Consider the following 15,028-nt stretch of genomic DNA (forward strand, 5'->3'; position numbering starts at 1 on the left):
GAGCGCACAGCTGGGGAGAGTAATGACTGCACGATAAAAAAACAAACACACATCACCAGGATATTCACCTGTGCAGTTCTGTTCCAGTGACTACCACTGAGAAGACTTATCATCACTTGAAAAACTACTGCCATGGTTCTTAAAAATCTTTATACAGTACATATAATTATACTGTACACACCACAGACTTGCACATGCAAAAATCTGTACATCTCACTCACTGCAGGACAGTTCCAGTCAGCAGAATCTTTTGACTAAATAACATGCAGTCTGTTTTTGATGGAGAGCGAAGCAGGTCAGCACATACTCTGTGGAGTCACTGAATTTTGCTTGATTCTGGCGTGATGCCCGATGGTTCATAACCTTTTCAAGAATTTCAAGTTTGGTCTCACGCTAATATAGAGGCTGGGTCAGAGTAGACTGCCTGACCTAGTAATTAGATAAGAAAAACACTGACAGCTGCTTTTACACAGATGTGCAATGTAAGGACGCATCTGAGTGTATCGCCATGCTTATACCATGGCCACTTGTCCATGTTTGTTTGTCAGTAAGCATTTACCCATAAAAAGGTATATTTGCTCAAAGCAAAAAGTGCTGTTGCTGTGGTTACCTCCAGTTTGTGCGCACAGATTTAGAGCAATAGAAATAAAACTGTTCACTGGAAGTGTTTGAGTTGTCCTGGTGTACGACGTTGAATGGACCTGCCAGCCAATCGGAAGAGTTTCCTGCGGGCATGGTATAAACTAAGGAACTGAGCACATTGCGGTCACAATCTACAGCTTGGGCGATAAGCTGCTGTTGTGTTATTATGTCACACTGATGAATTGTGTTTCTCTGTTGAGTTATGTGACGCGAGGCCTTGTTCAGTGTAACTTAATGCACCTACCGAGTTGAATCGCACTACAATTATTGATAATAGTAAATGATCAGAAATGCAATAACCCTATATTGGAACATATAATTTACAAAAAATTACACAGGCAATGATAAGCCGTGGTATGAAAAAAAATGTACCTAGTATCTGCCATTGAGTGTGATTATTTGAAAGTGATGATTCATTCACCCCTGAAGTCTTATCTGTGTATTTATCGATGGTGTTATTTAATGTATTTGTAATTTAATGTCTTTGAGCTGATATGAACAAAAATGCATTGTAAATTATTGCAAGCTGTCATAATTACATTGAAATTTTGAAATTGTAACTGTGTGTCTCCATTGGATGGAATTATTACTTTCTCATTGGTGCAAAAGAAGACATTCAGGACTCTTTAAAGGTGTAGCAATCTTTCTGAAAATGTCAACGTGTGCTGATATGGAAAAAACACGACGGAAAAAACAAACAGACTTCAGATACACTTCAAGTCATTTTTGTGAAGGAGGACCATAGCCATGCAGCAACACTTTTCACGTAGGTGAGATATAAGACGATAAAATCATACCTGAGATGCCAGTCTAATGATTAAAGCATGCAGGATGAGATGGTCTAAAACAAGTATCCCCCTGGTCAAGAGCCTCCTTGTCTGCAACCAGTTTTCATGTTTTTATGTAATACAAGGTCAACTATACTCGAGGTGGAAAAGTGGGTGGAAATATTTTTCTTTCTCCTTCCTATTTAAAGGACCAACATTTGGCAGGGGTGTTGTGCTGAAATGGTCCTTCGGAAACACAAAAAAACAAGGACACAGGTGAATAAATGTAAATGATGCCAATACAGTGACGAATTGAATTCTGGGTCACTTTTGAATGCATGAAATAATAACATCCTAGTTTTACCTAGCTGGAGAATTCTGAAATACAATGCAATGACAGGCTTATTACAGGTTAGTAGTGTTCCTCTGCGCTGAGGCTGTTCAAGATGTGTAACCCATGGTTAAGGTTTAACCCGCCTCCTCTCCTGAAGGTCTGATTGACAGGTAAATCGATGGAGATGTGTAGCGTGTGACGGCCTGCTGCATTCAAGAAAAATATTAAATATTTGTAAACAGAATAAAATGTGATTTTAGGAACTCCAGCGGAAACCAGCTAGCTATAAACAATGGGAAATTGAGTCGTTGCTTTTTTTAAAGACACATGCTAATTTGGGGTTCAGATGTCCAAAACGCTCTTCCGTTTTTCCCACAAATCGTGAATGCAGCACTAACCCGGCACAGGACACAGGACAACATGGCTGCTACTGCGGGCCGATACTACGGAGAAGGTGGCAGAGCAACGAAAAGACAGAAAACTGAGGACGGAGGAATGACAACGGTGAGGCGTTCCCTCTGGCCCTCATAGTTAGTGTGTTGTTACGATAGAATGTGCAAGGTTTTGCTTTTCTAAGAGTGGAATTTAGCTTGACAAAGTTAGTGCTTATCTAGCAGCTATGTTAGCTAACATCTAGGTTAGCTAACGTTAGAATAAAGAAGCTAGCCACGTTAGCGGTAGTTATATCAGGTTTGGATAGAAGAACGTTAAAGCGGTGACGGAGTTTGTCCAATTAACAGTATATAGCTATTATGCAACACATAATTACCATTTTATGTACTGATACAATTATATAGTAAACTATAAGCGTTCACTGGTAACGTTAATCTCTAACGCAATAACTGTTATTCTATTACTCACTGTCCTGGGCTGCTATTCAGGCCCAACTAACGTCAACGTCACCAACCTCTACCGGTCTGCGGCTTCATCGCTTTCACACCAGTATTGGAAATATGCAATGAACCTACAAGCATCATGTGTGTTTGGTTTGCAGGAGAGCTACGATGACCCTCATAAACCGCTACCCTCCTCGGTGGTGCACATCCGGGGCTTGGTGGACGGCATCATGGAGGCTGACCTGGTGGAGGCCCTGCAGGAGTTTGGGGCCATCAGGTAATAACTGAGCATCTACAGTCTCTGTATGCTTAACTTAACGTGCTCACTGTGTTCTTCAGTGGTGTGATTCTCATGTTTCAGGTCTCATGGGACCTCATTTGTCAGCAATCATAATAACCTCACAGACAACACAGTCCTGACCTACTGTCATGTTATCAAGCTGTTACTACCATGTTGAGTAGCATATTTAATATTTTAATTATTGTTGAGCTTTATACACTCACCAGCCACTTTATTAGGTACACCTTGCTAGTACAGGGTTGGACCCCTTTTGCCTTCAGCGTAGCATAGATTCAACAAGGTGTTGGAAACATTCCTCACAGATGTTGCTCCATATTGAAATGATAGCATCACGCAGTTGCTGCAGATTTGTCGGCTGCACATCCATGATGTGAATCTCCCGTTCCACTACATCCCAAAGGTGCTCTGTTGGATTCAGATCTGGTGACTGTGGAGGCCATTGGAGTACAGTGAACTCGTTGTCATGTTCAAGAAACCAGTTTGAGATGATTTGAGCTTTGTGACATAGTGTATTATCCTGCTGGAAGTAGCCATCAGAAGATGGGTACACTGGTCATAAAGGGTTGGACATGGTCAGCAACAATACTCAGGTAGGCCGTGGCGTTTAAACGATGCTCAATTGGTACTAAGGGGCCCAAAGTGTGCCAAGAAAATATCCCCCACACCAGTACACCACCAGCAGCAGCCTGAACCACTCTGCCCATTTTCCTCTGACATCAACAAGGCATTTTCATCCACACAACTGCCGCTCACTGGATATTTTCTCTTTTTCGGACCATTCTCTGTAAACCCAAGAGATGGTTGTGTGTGAAAATCCCAGTAGATCAGCAGTTTTTGAAATACTCAGACCAGCCCATCTGGCACCAATATCCATGCCATGTTCAAAGTCACTTAAATCCCCTTTCTTCCCCATTCTGATGCTCGGATTGAACTTCAGCAAGTCGTCTTCACCACGTCTAGATGCCCAAATGCATTGAGTTGCTGCCATGTGATTGGCTGATTAGCTATTTGTGTTGACAAGCAATTAAACAGGTGTGCCTAATAAAGTGGCCGGTGAGTGAATATATATATATTTCTGTATTTTCAGTGGGCTAAATGTTCATTTGTAAGTTAAAGCCACATGTGAGATGCTACAAGCAACAAGCAACAAATAAAATGCAACAATGTTGTTTCTTTCTATGTTGAAAATACACCACTGCAAAACATGTAAATGATATATATATAAAACACAGTATATTTAAGAAATTCACAAGTTCTCAACAACAATAACAGACCTTCAGCAGTGTGGTATGTCTCCCTCCATGTTGCAAGCGAGTGGGTCACGTTTTGGTAGCAGAGGGAAAGTGGGGGTGGTTGTGCAGAGAGAAGAGAGATGTTAACACTGGCGTGGCTTTACGTAAGAAATGGGTTATTGATCGTAACGTCACACTATATAGATATAACGGTGTTGTGTTACCCTATATCTCCTTTGAAAATATATTGACATACTGTCGTAGTCAGCGTGAATGCAAGTTTGACGAAGTAATAATAAACATTTATGTGACTCATGCTTTTATTAAATGAAACATGGTTCAGTAATCTATCTTATCATTTTCTTCTTGAAATATCTATTTCCAGTTTTGTTGTTATGATGCCCAAGAAACGGCAGGCCCTCGTGGAGTATGAGGACACGAATGGCTCCTGCAATGCTGTCACATATGCAGCAGAGAACCAGGTTTACATTGCAGGCCACCCCGCCTTCATCAATTACTCCACTAGCCAAAAGATCTCCCGGCCTGGGGACTCAGATGACACCCGGAGCGTCAACAACGTTCTGCTGCTCACGGTCATAAACCCCATCTATCCCATCACCACGGTAACTTTATTATACAAAACAACCTTGTGACCGTGTCACATCCTTATTTATGTAGTAGTCTGTTGAACAGGATACGTTACTATATGGTTACAAACTAATTTGTTAGATCACTGTACATTAAACTGTGTTTTTCAATGTCAGTTATGAGTGAAAAATATAGGGATTCGATTATTTTATTCAAAGTGATGAAAAACTACTGTTTGATTGGAGGTACTGCTGACAATTAGTCCATCATTGTAAAGCCATATTGAAGCATACATATGTATTATTCTGCATCAGCATGGTTGTAGCAGCATGTGCATCTTTTCTTTATTTCTTTATTTCTTCATAATTTATACTTTTCTTAATTACCGTGAATTTCCCGTCTTTTGACGTCTCTAAATAATTTTTATAGAAACATCGCAAATCTATCTTGTTTTATTTGGCTAACAATTAGCAAGTAGTATATTGTTATGTTTGGTCATGTGTGATGTTTTTTATCGGTGATGTGAATGCTGTGGAGTTGTGTGCTTACTATATCAGGACTACTATGTGAACTTCTCTGTGTGCCTCCGCAGGATGTGCTCTACACCATCTGTAACAACTGTGGACCTGTACAGAGGCTCGTCATCTTCAGAAAGAATGGTGTTCAGGCCATGGTGGAATATCCTTTTCAATGATTGCCATTTACATTTGGACACACTATAATTGTCTTGATGTTTTATTAACCCAGGCCCCTCAGAAATCTTGATATAATCACACCTCACCTTAACTCACTGCTGCCACGTTTGACTCGGTCCAAAGTGCTCAGAGGGCCAAAGCCTCTCTGAATGGGGCAGACATCTATTCTGGCTGCTGCACTCTAAAGATTGAGTATGCCAAGGTGAACGTATGGCCATTTCTCATCAACCATGGTGCCTTTTGAATTAACATTAGATGTTAGTGAGAGGAAACTGGTTTTGATTTTTTTGTAATGCAATCCACAGCCAGCACGTCTTAATGTCTTCAAGAACGACCAGGACACGTGGGACTATACAAACCCCAACCTCAGTGGCCAAGGTAACATGCAGTCCCCGACCCTTTCTTCCCATATTCTCTTCCTCTCATTCCACTATATGGGATGGTTAGGGCTCTCTGCCTCCGGGGTTATTGCCTTTGATCACAGGTGAATGGTTTCATCCACCGTTCACCACGCTACTCTGCTCAGTGGTCAGAGACAGTATTCCCGCGATGCCTTTCACAGTCTTCATGCATTTTCTCTGCACACAGCAGGCTCAAAGTAAGGGCATGAGGAGCAACCTCAAGGGCAGCCAACCTTAATTACAGGCTCATGCATGTGAGAAGCCCTACGCACTCGTCACAGTAGCATATGTAGGCGCACCATTCCTTACGCAGGTTCACATTCCCTACAGAGCATGTCACAGCTACACACCCTCACAGCCCTGCCTACTCTACACTACAGAGACTATCACAGCTGTTGTTAACATAGTGGAGATTTTATCATAGCTTATATTCGACATTGCACTCGCCAGCTGAGTTGACTCGTGAGACCATTCGGTACACCTCTGGTTAAAGGTCCCATGAAACGACTCCTGAGGTCTTGAACATTTCTCAGGCTTTGGTTTATTGAACAGGTATTTCTGCACGAGGGTAGGACTTAATGGTTTGAGGGTAGGTGGAACATAAACAACGATCACCGTCAGTTACACCGTGATGTTGTAGATTAAACACTGTGTTGTGAGTGTTGGCATTACGATCAGCAGAGACAGGAACTGCTGTGTTTACAGTTTTATTGGATGGATCATTTTGAATACGTACATAAGTTATTTAAAAAAATAACAGTTAGCAAATAATGATGGGTTAAATGTGTTGCTGTTTTGCATGCAACCATTGAACAACCGATCTGGTTCACAAGAACATTGTACATTTCATGGGACCTTTTTAATGTACAACGTATATTAGGAACACGCTGCATAGCGTCATCTACATTGTTCGGCTTTCAAACCAATATTTGTAGTGTCACATTTGTTTTAAGACACACTGATGAACTTTGGCAAAGACCAGATAATGTGAACATTGTTTTGTTTAAAGGTATGGGTTACAGCATTTGTTATTGGATATGTGTTGTGTTGATGTAATGCTAAAACAATTTGTTTAAAAATCAAGAACTTAAAAACCAAGCTCCTCGCATGCCTGAAACCTCCATGAGAGAAAATGAATGAGCCACTCACCTTGTGATACTACAATGACAGAAATACTGGCAACGAGGCAAACTGTTAAGTGATCTGATTACAGGCTATGGGATGGAGAAGACGAGAATGAAATTTACATTTGCCTCAGATTCTGTGTGGTCAGCAATATGATTTTGCTGTAGTTTTAAACCTGATTACACACAAATACTTCACTTCAGTGTATCTGTATTAAGGATTTGTTTTTTTTTTCGTTTTTTGGCCAATCACTGTTAAATATTGTAGTTGTTTTTCTTGTACCAGGACCACAACATGTACATTCCAAGTCTTATACAGGTGTTTGACATCTTTCTTATAGTTTGTGCTGCCTTACGAGAGGTACTCCTTGTGTCCTCACTGTGCAAACTCACACAGGCTTACTTCAACCTCTAAGCAGACACAGCGGCTTCTACAGCACAACAGCACCCACAGCCACAGCCAATGTAAATCTGCTCTGTGGCATACATCGGACACAGTGGGGCAACAGATACCGGAACACAACCTCAACTCAGTACTTCCTTATTCCAAGTCCATCATCACCCCTACCTCCACCACCTGACATGGGAGTCCATTTTATCTTTTGGTGGTGGTCAGTAGCCACTATTTCAGAAATACTTCCACGGCCACGCGAACAGACACCTCGCATATCCACCACAGACTGACGTTGATAGACTGATAAGCATCTACCCCCACCTCTCTGCCAGTACAGCACATCTCAACCGCAGAGCCCCCGAGGAGTCACAACACATTGATGATGGTCGTTGGGATGTGCCTGCCATAACACAACCACAGGGAGCAACAGAGGAGTTTTCAGACACACTCAGCCCGACCAGGGAACAGACGATACCACACACTGGGGCAGTAAACAAACAAAAGAGGCCATTCCCTTTCTCAGATGCTAATACCGCTCGTCTCCACCATCCTTGGGCGAACACAACACAACGAGCCGAATATCCACGGCAACACACAGCTGAACCGCCATGACAGCACATCGTCACGCAGATATTCCAGATGACTTATTGTCGAGCACGAGATGCCTTTTTCACTTTGCCAGTGGCTGACGGCTATTAAACCAAATAAGCAAGCATCACGTGAGCGTCCATTTTTCAGATGAGAAGAAACACCCACGGGGGGGCCTATGAAGACACAAGCATCAAACACCTATCAAGCATACAAGCACAGAGGCAAACAGATTCAAAACCCTTTCCTAAAGCTTCCTACATTCATGGACTCTGGTGTTTTGTTTTTTTCCCCTGTACCTTCTTCCCCATTCCCCCCCTCCTCTCTGTGCTGTTCTTGTGTTGTTTCTGCGTTGTTTCATTTTCCCTTTTTTTGCACTGGCCCATAGTTGATGCCTTTAACGCCTCCCGTGTGATGCAGGTTTGGCTCAGTGTGTCTGTGGACAGACAGCCCATTCTCAAACGGTGCAAATATCCTGCTTTGTGGTCAGAGCACGGTAAGCTGGAAATGAGCCCTTTCAATAGCAACTCTCAAAACAAACCGGCAGCAAGTCAAAACCCAGCATGGATGTGTGGATGTACTTTTCTTTCTGGTGGTTGGGATACAAGGAAGGGAAGAAGGAAGAAAAGACTCGAGAGGGAAAATGAGTTGAGGCTGGAGTCAAGAGGTTGGCAGGTAGCATCCTTGCTGAAGACTGCCCCCTACCTGCCCACTGTGTCCCATGCTCCATGTGTGGTGCTGTAAGTACTTAACAGAATGAATTCATAATCTGACTGGATGGTTAAAAGTAGAAAATGATTGTGAAACTAAAACAACATGACTGTTGTTGACTTGTTTAGCCATCATGTTAATACTACAATATGGTAAAGGCCCATAGCAACACCAGCAAGCAACATATTTAAGTAATGTAATCGACAAACTGGCTCTGAGTTCTACAATATGTACTTATTTATTTTCTGTCTCGTCATACCACCTCATGTCGGGTTACCACACTCATTACTACCACGGGAATGCATGGGGTGAATTGGAAATTCTTCTGATCGAGGGAAAAAAATGTTTGATTTTGATTTCACTGTCTTGTAGCTCTAGAAGCTAAATGGTCATAAAGTTATGATTTTATTTTACAGATCTGGATTTTGGTTTTAGTGCTGGTTTTTATTTTGTTTAGCACGGTTAGCACTTAGTGCTGTCACATTTGGTGGTGACACATTATTATTATTATTGTTATTATTACATAACCACATTAGGTTTTGTCTGTTCAAGTAATGGTATCATGGAATTAAAATAGGTTGAGTTTTTATTTTTTTTCTGTTCACTATATGTTGAACAAAAATATCCACGTTTGTTGTATTCCGATTGTGTATCATGCAACATTCTATGCAGAATGGGTTGTGGAGGTCGTGCTTAAAGTCCCAATATTTGGTGACTATTCCCAGTGATCTCTCCTTGTGTTGCTTATTGATGCGTGACTTGAGTTGCACATTCAATTAGCAATCTGCAATCCAGGGTTAGATTATAAGCAGCCACTGATTTAGTATTAACTCCACATCCGTTTCAGTCAGGGTTGGAAAGTTGCACCAGTCACCGACCAAATGCTCACAGAATGTGCAGTGGCTACTAGATGTGTTTCACCCACCAGCCAAAAAACAACGTTAATCTGTTGAGTGGCTGGTAGATTTTGTAATCCACCAGACAAAAAGTGACTTTCCAACACTGGTTTCAGTGCACTGTCTGTGGCGTTTACACACTCTGCTAGTGTTCGTATCACAGTGTGTACCTGTAGTGTCTATGCACGTCATAACTGTTCTGCTGATTCATATTTGGGTTACAGTTAAGGTTGTATTTGGGTTAGTAAATCTATTTTACGTAACAGATGTGAAATAGATTTGATGTCATAAGCTAACGGTAGCCAAAATATAATGCCTGTTTCACCTAACGGATGTGAAATACTAAGACAATAAGTTTGACAAGCCACTGTAGCCTCAACCGGCTGGAGTGCATCACTGCGTAGTGTGGATCTCTCCTTCATGATACTTTACTTGGTAATATGCTTATTTTGATTATGGCAGGGTTGCATTTTCCAAAGTAGTGTAAATTGAGATGTTTGTAGAAATGCATCATGAGAAACTTTTATGGGTTCAGCATTGTTTTCAATTTGCTCATACTTATTGATGCTCGTCATAAACCTGTGTAGTCATCATCTAGCTATAGTTATGCGGAACAAACGTTTTCTGATTGACAGCTAGCTATATTTTGATATGCATATTGTTGTGAAGTGGAGCTTCTAATGACGACCAAGACACGTCTGGTTTTGAACGGAACACTTTTACTGTCTGAAACTGCAGTATAGCAACTGTTACAGTAAACAGAGCGCGATCTTGCACCCGACATATCGTTTTTTTCTGATCATCATCATTGTTAGCATCAATAAGACACGTACCTACTTCTCGGTCCTCAAAGTAAAAGCACTTCCTGTTTCATGCTCTTCACAATAAAAGTACACATGCGATCAAACAATTTACAACATATATATACTGCTGATTACAGTATACAATCAAGTATGAACTCAATGTTAATATCAATTCTAACTCTGTTTTCAATGAGAACATTAAATGCTGTTTTCATAATGAATTGCCGTGACTAGATTCTCAATCTGCCAAACTACTGGAAGTTGCCTTTATGAAAGGGGTGGCTGTGTGCGCAGAGAGTTCACCTTGGGTTTGGTTGGACGAAGCTTTTTTACATCAAATATGGAAAATACCAGCACTTACTTTTTTGTTGGTTACTTTAAGCCCAATCTACAAATCAGGTGTCATTTTTTTCATGCTTCCACAATGTAATCGAGTCAAAACAACTGATGTCAATTCACTTCTGGTATTCTACGTCTGTCGTATCATTTGTAATTAAATTAAGTTTTCAATAACGTGCTTATATTGCTGCTTATAGCACTGATGCAAACTGAACTCTCTGATCTGCTACTAGGATCTTTCTATTGCATGTAATAGGATGTTTGTACAGTGTTGCCAAATCTATACTTTTTCATGTTTTATTTGGATTTGACATGTGTATATGTGTACCTGCACAGATGCTGATGGTGAAGGCAATTGGAACAATTCACAAGGTGTGTGTGTGTTTGTACTGGGATGGCTGATACAAGATGAAAGCTATTTTTCAAAATCACTGCTAGAAAAAAATCTCCATTATGTCACATATTAGATTAGCAAAATAGAGCCTGCTGACTTTCTTTTGAACACTTAAGATATTAGCCTCCTCTGCTGCATGTCAACCACAACCATGTCCCTTAGTAGGCTACGGTACCTGTTTTTTGACAAGGAAGCTGTTTTATAGGCAACTTTTATTTGACCGTTTTAGATCCCAATGCCAATCCCAACAAACGCCAGAGGCAGCCGGCTCTTCTGGGAGACCACCCACCTGATTATGGTAACTATCCCATGAGGAAATGGATCTGCCATTTAGAGGAATGGATCACACTCCAAGACTGTGTCTGTACCTCAAATGTTGTTGTTTTTTCCTCTAACTAAGCTGGCCCACAAGGAGGTTATCACAGCTACAATGAGGACAGCTACGGCCCGCCTCCTCCCCACCGCGGGGGGCCAGGTATGGGCGGGCGTGGTCGAGGCAGCCAGCGCTACGGCCCTAGTTATGGACCACCACCGCCCGAGTACGGCCCTCACGCCGACTCCCCGGTTCTTATGGTGTATGGCCTCGAGCCCGCTAAGGTCAACGCCGACAAGGTCTTCAACGTCTTCTGCCTCTACGGCAATGTGGAGAGGGTGAGTGAAGTACTGCCAACCCAACCCCTCTGAGGTATTAGTCATCAGACACCACAAACTCATGGCTGCATATGTGATGAATTAGTTTCATTGATGGTGATTGCTGGAGTTGATTAGAACACCTACGTGATATGCGTATAATTAATCTTTAACTGATTCATAATTTAAATCATTTTTTTCCAGCCAAAATATTAGTAAATAGTTCGTGAATTTGATATCTTTATGTTTAAGACTCTTAAACAAAACAGGTAAATTGAAGACGTGGCCTCAGTAGACGACTAGACTTCATTGGCAATGACAATAATCGCCATTCGCAGAAATAGTTTCACGCTATTTTTTTTGTCCTTTTGTGTGTGAGTCAGCTGGATATTTTTCTTCCTTCAGATTAAGTTCATGAAGAGTAAGCCTGGAGCGGCAATGGTGGAGATGGGAGACTGTTACTCTGTGGACAGGGCCATCACTCACCTCAACAACAACTTCCTCTTTGGACAGAAACTCAACGTTTGGTAAGAGCAGCTGTCCAAACTTAGAAAACATGAGACTATAGACCAGCGGTTCCCAAACTTTTTAGGCCGCGCACCCCCTTCTACATCCCGACCGGGTTCGCGCCCCCCCCCCCCCCCCTCTAGAAAAAAAAAGAAGCAACAGAGCCTTTTAAGCCTTTATAGCCGCATAATAATCGGACCAATGAGAGAACTGTTTGCTCGCGCGTGGCATTTGTTTACAAGATTTAGTCCGCTGTTAAATGTTGCAGTGTGAACACAAACCGAACAAAGGAGCAACTGCAACAAAGCAAACGAACTGAAGGTGTGAAAACGCCCTGAAACACTGCAACAAAGTTTCAATAACTTTCAGTGACACAAGGCGTCACTTTTAAAGAGCAATACGGATGCGAGCACACACGCACAGGCTCAGAGGCAGATTATCACACTTAATTTACAATCAATGACCGACTAATGTAGCCAGGATGTCTTCGGACAAAGCATCGATGCAGCGACACAGTGTTGTTGGACACCGGGATCATGCACAACTTTTTTGCTTCTTTCTCCCCAATCATACATTCCACCATCTCTCTGGCAGCTGGCGAGCACACGTCTTCGGCGATTGTGTGCGGTAGCCCCTTTCTCGCTATTCTGTAACCAGATATGAAGCCCGTAGTGCGTCATTTATAGACCAACACATGAATGAGACTCCAGTTGTTTTTGGCTGTTTTGTAACTCCTCCAATTTGGATATAAACAATGTAAGGGGCTTTTGACTTGCACTGGCATGCTTGGTGTTCAGGTGGCGACGTAAATAAGAGCTTCAGACTGTTAGCCAGAACCTCACTGCACACCACGCACTGTGGCTTTGGGGAATCTGCGTTGCCAATCCAAGTGAAGCCCAGACACAGATACTTTTCATCATATTTCCTCTTTTTTTCCCATCCTGCGCCGTCTCATCTTCCTCTGACTCTGGCTCGATTTCTTCTCCCCCCAACGCACCTCTCCGTTCCCCTCGCCTCCGATTCCTCTCTCTCTCTCTCCTCTTTTACGACTGATGGCTTCAGATGTCCCACCTGACAGTTTTTAAATTAAAATTACATTTTTTTTTTTATTTAATATTATTACACCATCAGACCGCCATTACACTCCCTAGAGGCAGCTCGCGCACCCCACTTTGGGAATCCCTGCTATAGACGATTAAACATAAAAGATGCAGAGCTAGATAAACAGATGGACATCCTCTGACCTTTCCCCCTGGCAGTGTGTCCAAGCAGCAGGCTATTGTGCCAGGACAGTGCTACCAGTTGGAGGACAACACAAGCAGCTTCAAAGATTTCCATGGATCCCGCAACAACCGCTTCACCTCCCCAGAACAGGCGGCCAAGAACCGAATCCAGCACCCCAGCAACGTCCTGCACTTCTTCAATGCACAGCCCGACATCGCTCCAGAGATTTTCAACCAGGTAAGAAAAGCCACCGTTGTTCCATCTGTGAAGAGCAGATGTTTCACACACACCCCCGCCTCAAATTTCCACTGAAACTGGTCTTTTCCTTCCAGGCCTGCGAAGATCTGGGAATCAAGAGCCCCACAAGTGTGAAACTTTTCACCGGAAAGAGTGAGTGCTATGAGTTACAGCCATGCCTATAGTATGTACTGGCTTTGTTAAAGTGCGCTTTGACTTTCCAATTAATAATATTGCAGAAGGTTCTGTCTCATATATTTTTAAAAGGGGAAGTAGAAGCGAGTAGTAGTAGTTAGATATGTGTAATAATTCAAAAACATGAATACACAGTTGAGTATTATTTATTTTAGTAATCTAACAGTCATGTTGTGTGGTACAAAAGGTGAGCGAAGTTCATCTGGCCTCCTGGAGTGGGAATCCATCAATGATGCCATGGAAGCCCTATCTCTGATCAACCATTTCCAGATGAAAAATCCCAGTAAGTTCTCATCTCCTTACAATAACATATTGTTGACATTGTCTTGCTGGTCGTGTAGTTTTACAATATACTGTACATTTTATTGCCTTCATATTGTCCTTTACCTTACACTGCATGTTTCCTTTCTTTCTTTCCTCTTCCAGGTGGGCCCTACCCGTACACACTGAAGCTGTGTTTCTCAACCACACACCATGCCAACTGACCACTCTCCCCACAAACCATTTGTAATGTTTCGTGTCTTGCATAGTGTTCTACACAGTTCCGTTGCCACGCTCCATTAAAACATTCGACCAGTATTGACAAAAAAGACTGCTTTACTTTAGAACATGTTACCTGAACTATGATTTTGTATGATGTATTGACTTTTATCATGTTCCCGACACTAGATTTTAAGAAAGTAAAAAAAAAAAAAAAAAAACACTACCCTGAAGTAATTCAATGTGGACCTGAGTTTTAAGTTAGTTGTTTTAATCAAGTAACCATGATGTGAACACTGATATAACCAGTGTTCACATCTACAAAGATGATTTGTGTTGCATCGTTCATCATTTCTTCAGAGGGAAATGGTACAAATGTATTGTCAAGTTCTTACAAAGAGAAGCAGCCGTAGTTCTTTGACATCCCGGTCCTGAAGTGGTTAGGGTGCCTTCTGTATGTCGATACCTGAACTATAGAGAATCATTACCATGCAGATTAAAGGATGGCGAAGATGAAGGAGCTGGTTATCTGTTTAGCCACTGTCAAAATGTCATCGTCAAGTTGTCACCTTTTGTAGTAAACAATACTGTGAATACAACTTTGGCTGGAATAACTCAATTAACCAAAAGTTAGTCGTTTCAGTTTCCACATCCCAGTATTAGGTAGCTTGGATCAGGCAGAGGGCTCATCTACACACACAGGTTGTGTA

The 15,028-nt window shown here is 42.0% G+C and overlaps 1 protein-coding gene across 1 annotated transcript; it reads left to right on the forward strand.

Annotated features, from left to right (window-relative positions):
• Positions 1 to 2,148: 2,148 nt before the first annotated feature.
• hnrnpl (heterogeneous nuclear ribonucleoprotein L) lies at positions 2,149 to 15,028 on the forward strand. Its single transcript, XM_079284037.1, has 14 exons — positions 2,149 to 2,247; positions 2,738 to 2,856; positions 4,498 to 4,735; positions 5,293 to 5,378; positions 5,501 to 5,597; positions 5,701 to 5,773; positions 10,988 to 11,023; positions 11,275 to 11,343; positions 11,446 to 11,696; positions 12,081 to 12,202; positions 13,442 to 13,643; positions 13,739 to 13,796; positions 14,026 to 14,121; positions 14,265 to 15,028. The coding sequence occupies exons 1-14, from the start codon at positions 2,164 to 2,166 to the stop codon at positions 14,321 to 14,323; spliced, it is 1,590 nt and encodes a 529-aa protein (XP_079140163.1). The 5' UTR covers positions 2,149 to 2,163; the 3' UTR covers positions 14,324 to 15,028.

Source organism: Melanostigma gelatinosum, assembly GCF_949748355.1.
Source record: "Melanostigma gelatinosum genome assembly, chromosome: 14".
Classification (NCBI taxonomy): domain Eukaryota; kingdom Metazoa; phylum Chordata; class Actinopteri; order Perciformes; family Zoarcidae; genus Melanostigma; species Melanostigma gelatinosum.

What these genes read in the sequence shown, in the direction of transcription:
- hnrnpl (XM_079284037.1), top strand. Translation starts at nt 2,164, where the DNA reads ATGGCTGCTACTGCGGGCCGATACTACGGAGAAGGTGGCAGAGCAACG. An exon ending in CAGGAGTTTGGGGCCATCAG is followed by an intron (nt 2,857 to 4,497) that starts GTAATAACTGAG and finishes ATCTATTTCCAG; the next exon opens with TTTTGTTGTTATGATGCCCA. An exon ending in CCATCTATCCCATCACCACG is followed by an intron (nt 4,736 to 5,292) that starts GTAACTTTATTA and finishes GTGCCTCCGCAG; the next exon opens with GATGTGCTCTACACCATCTG.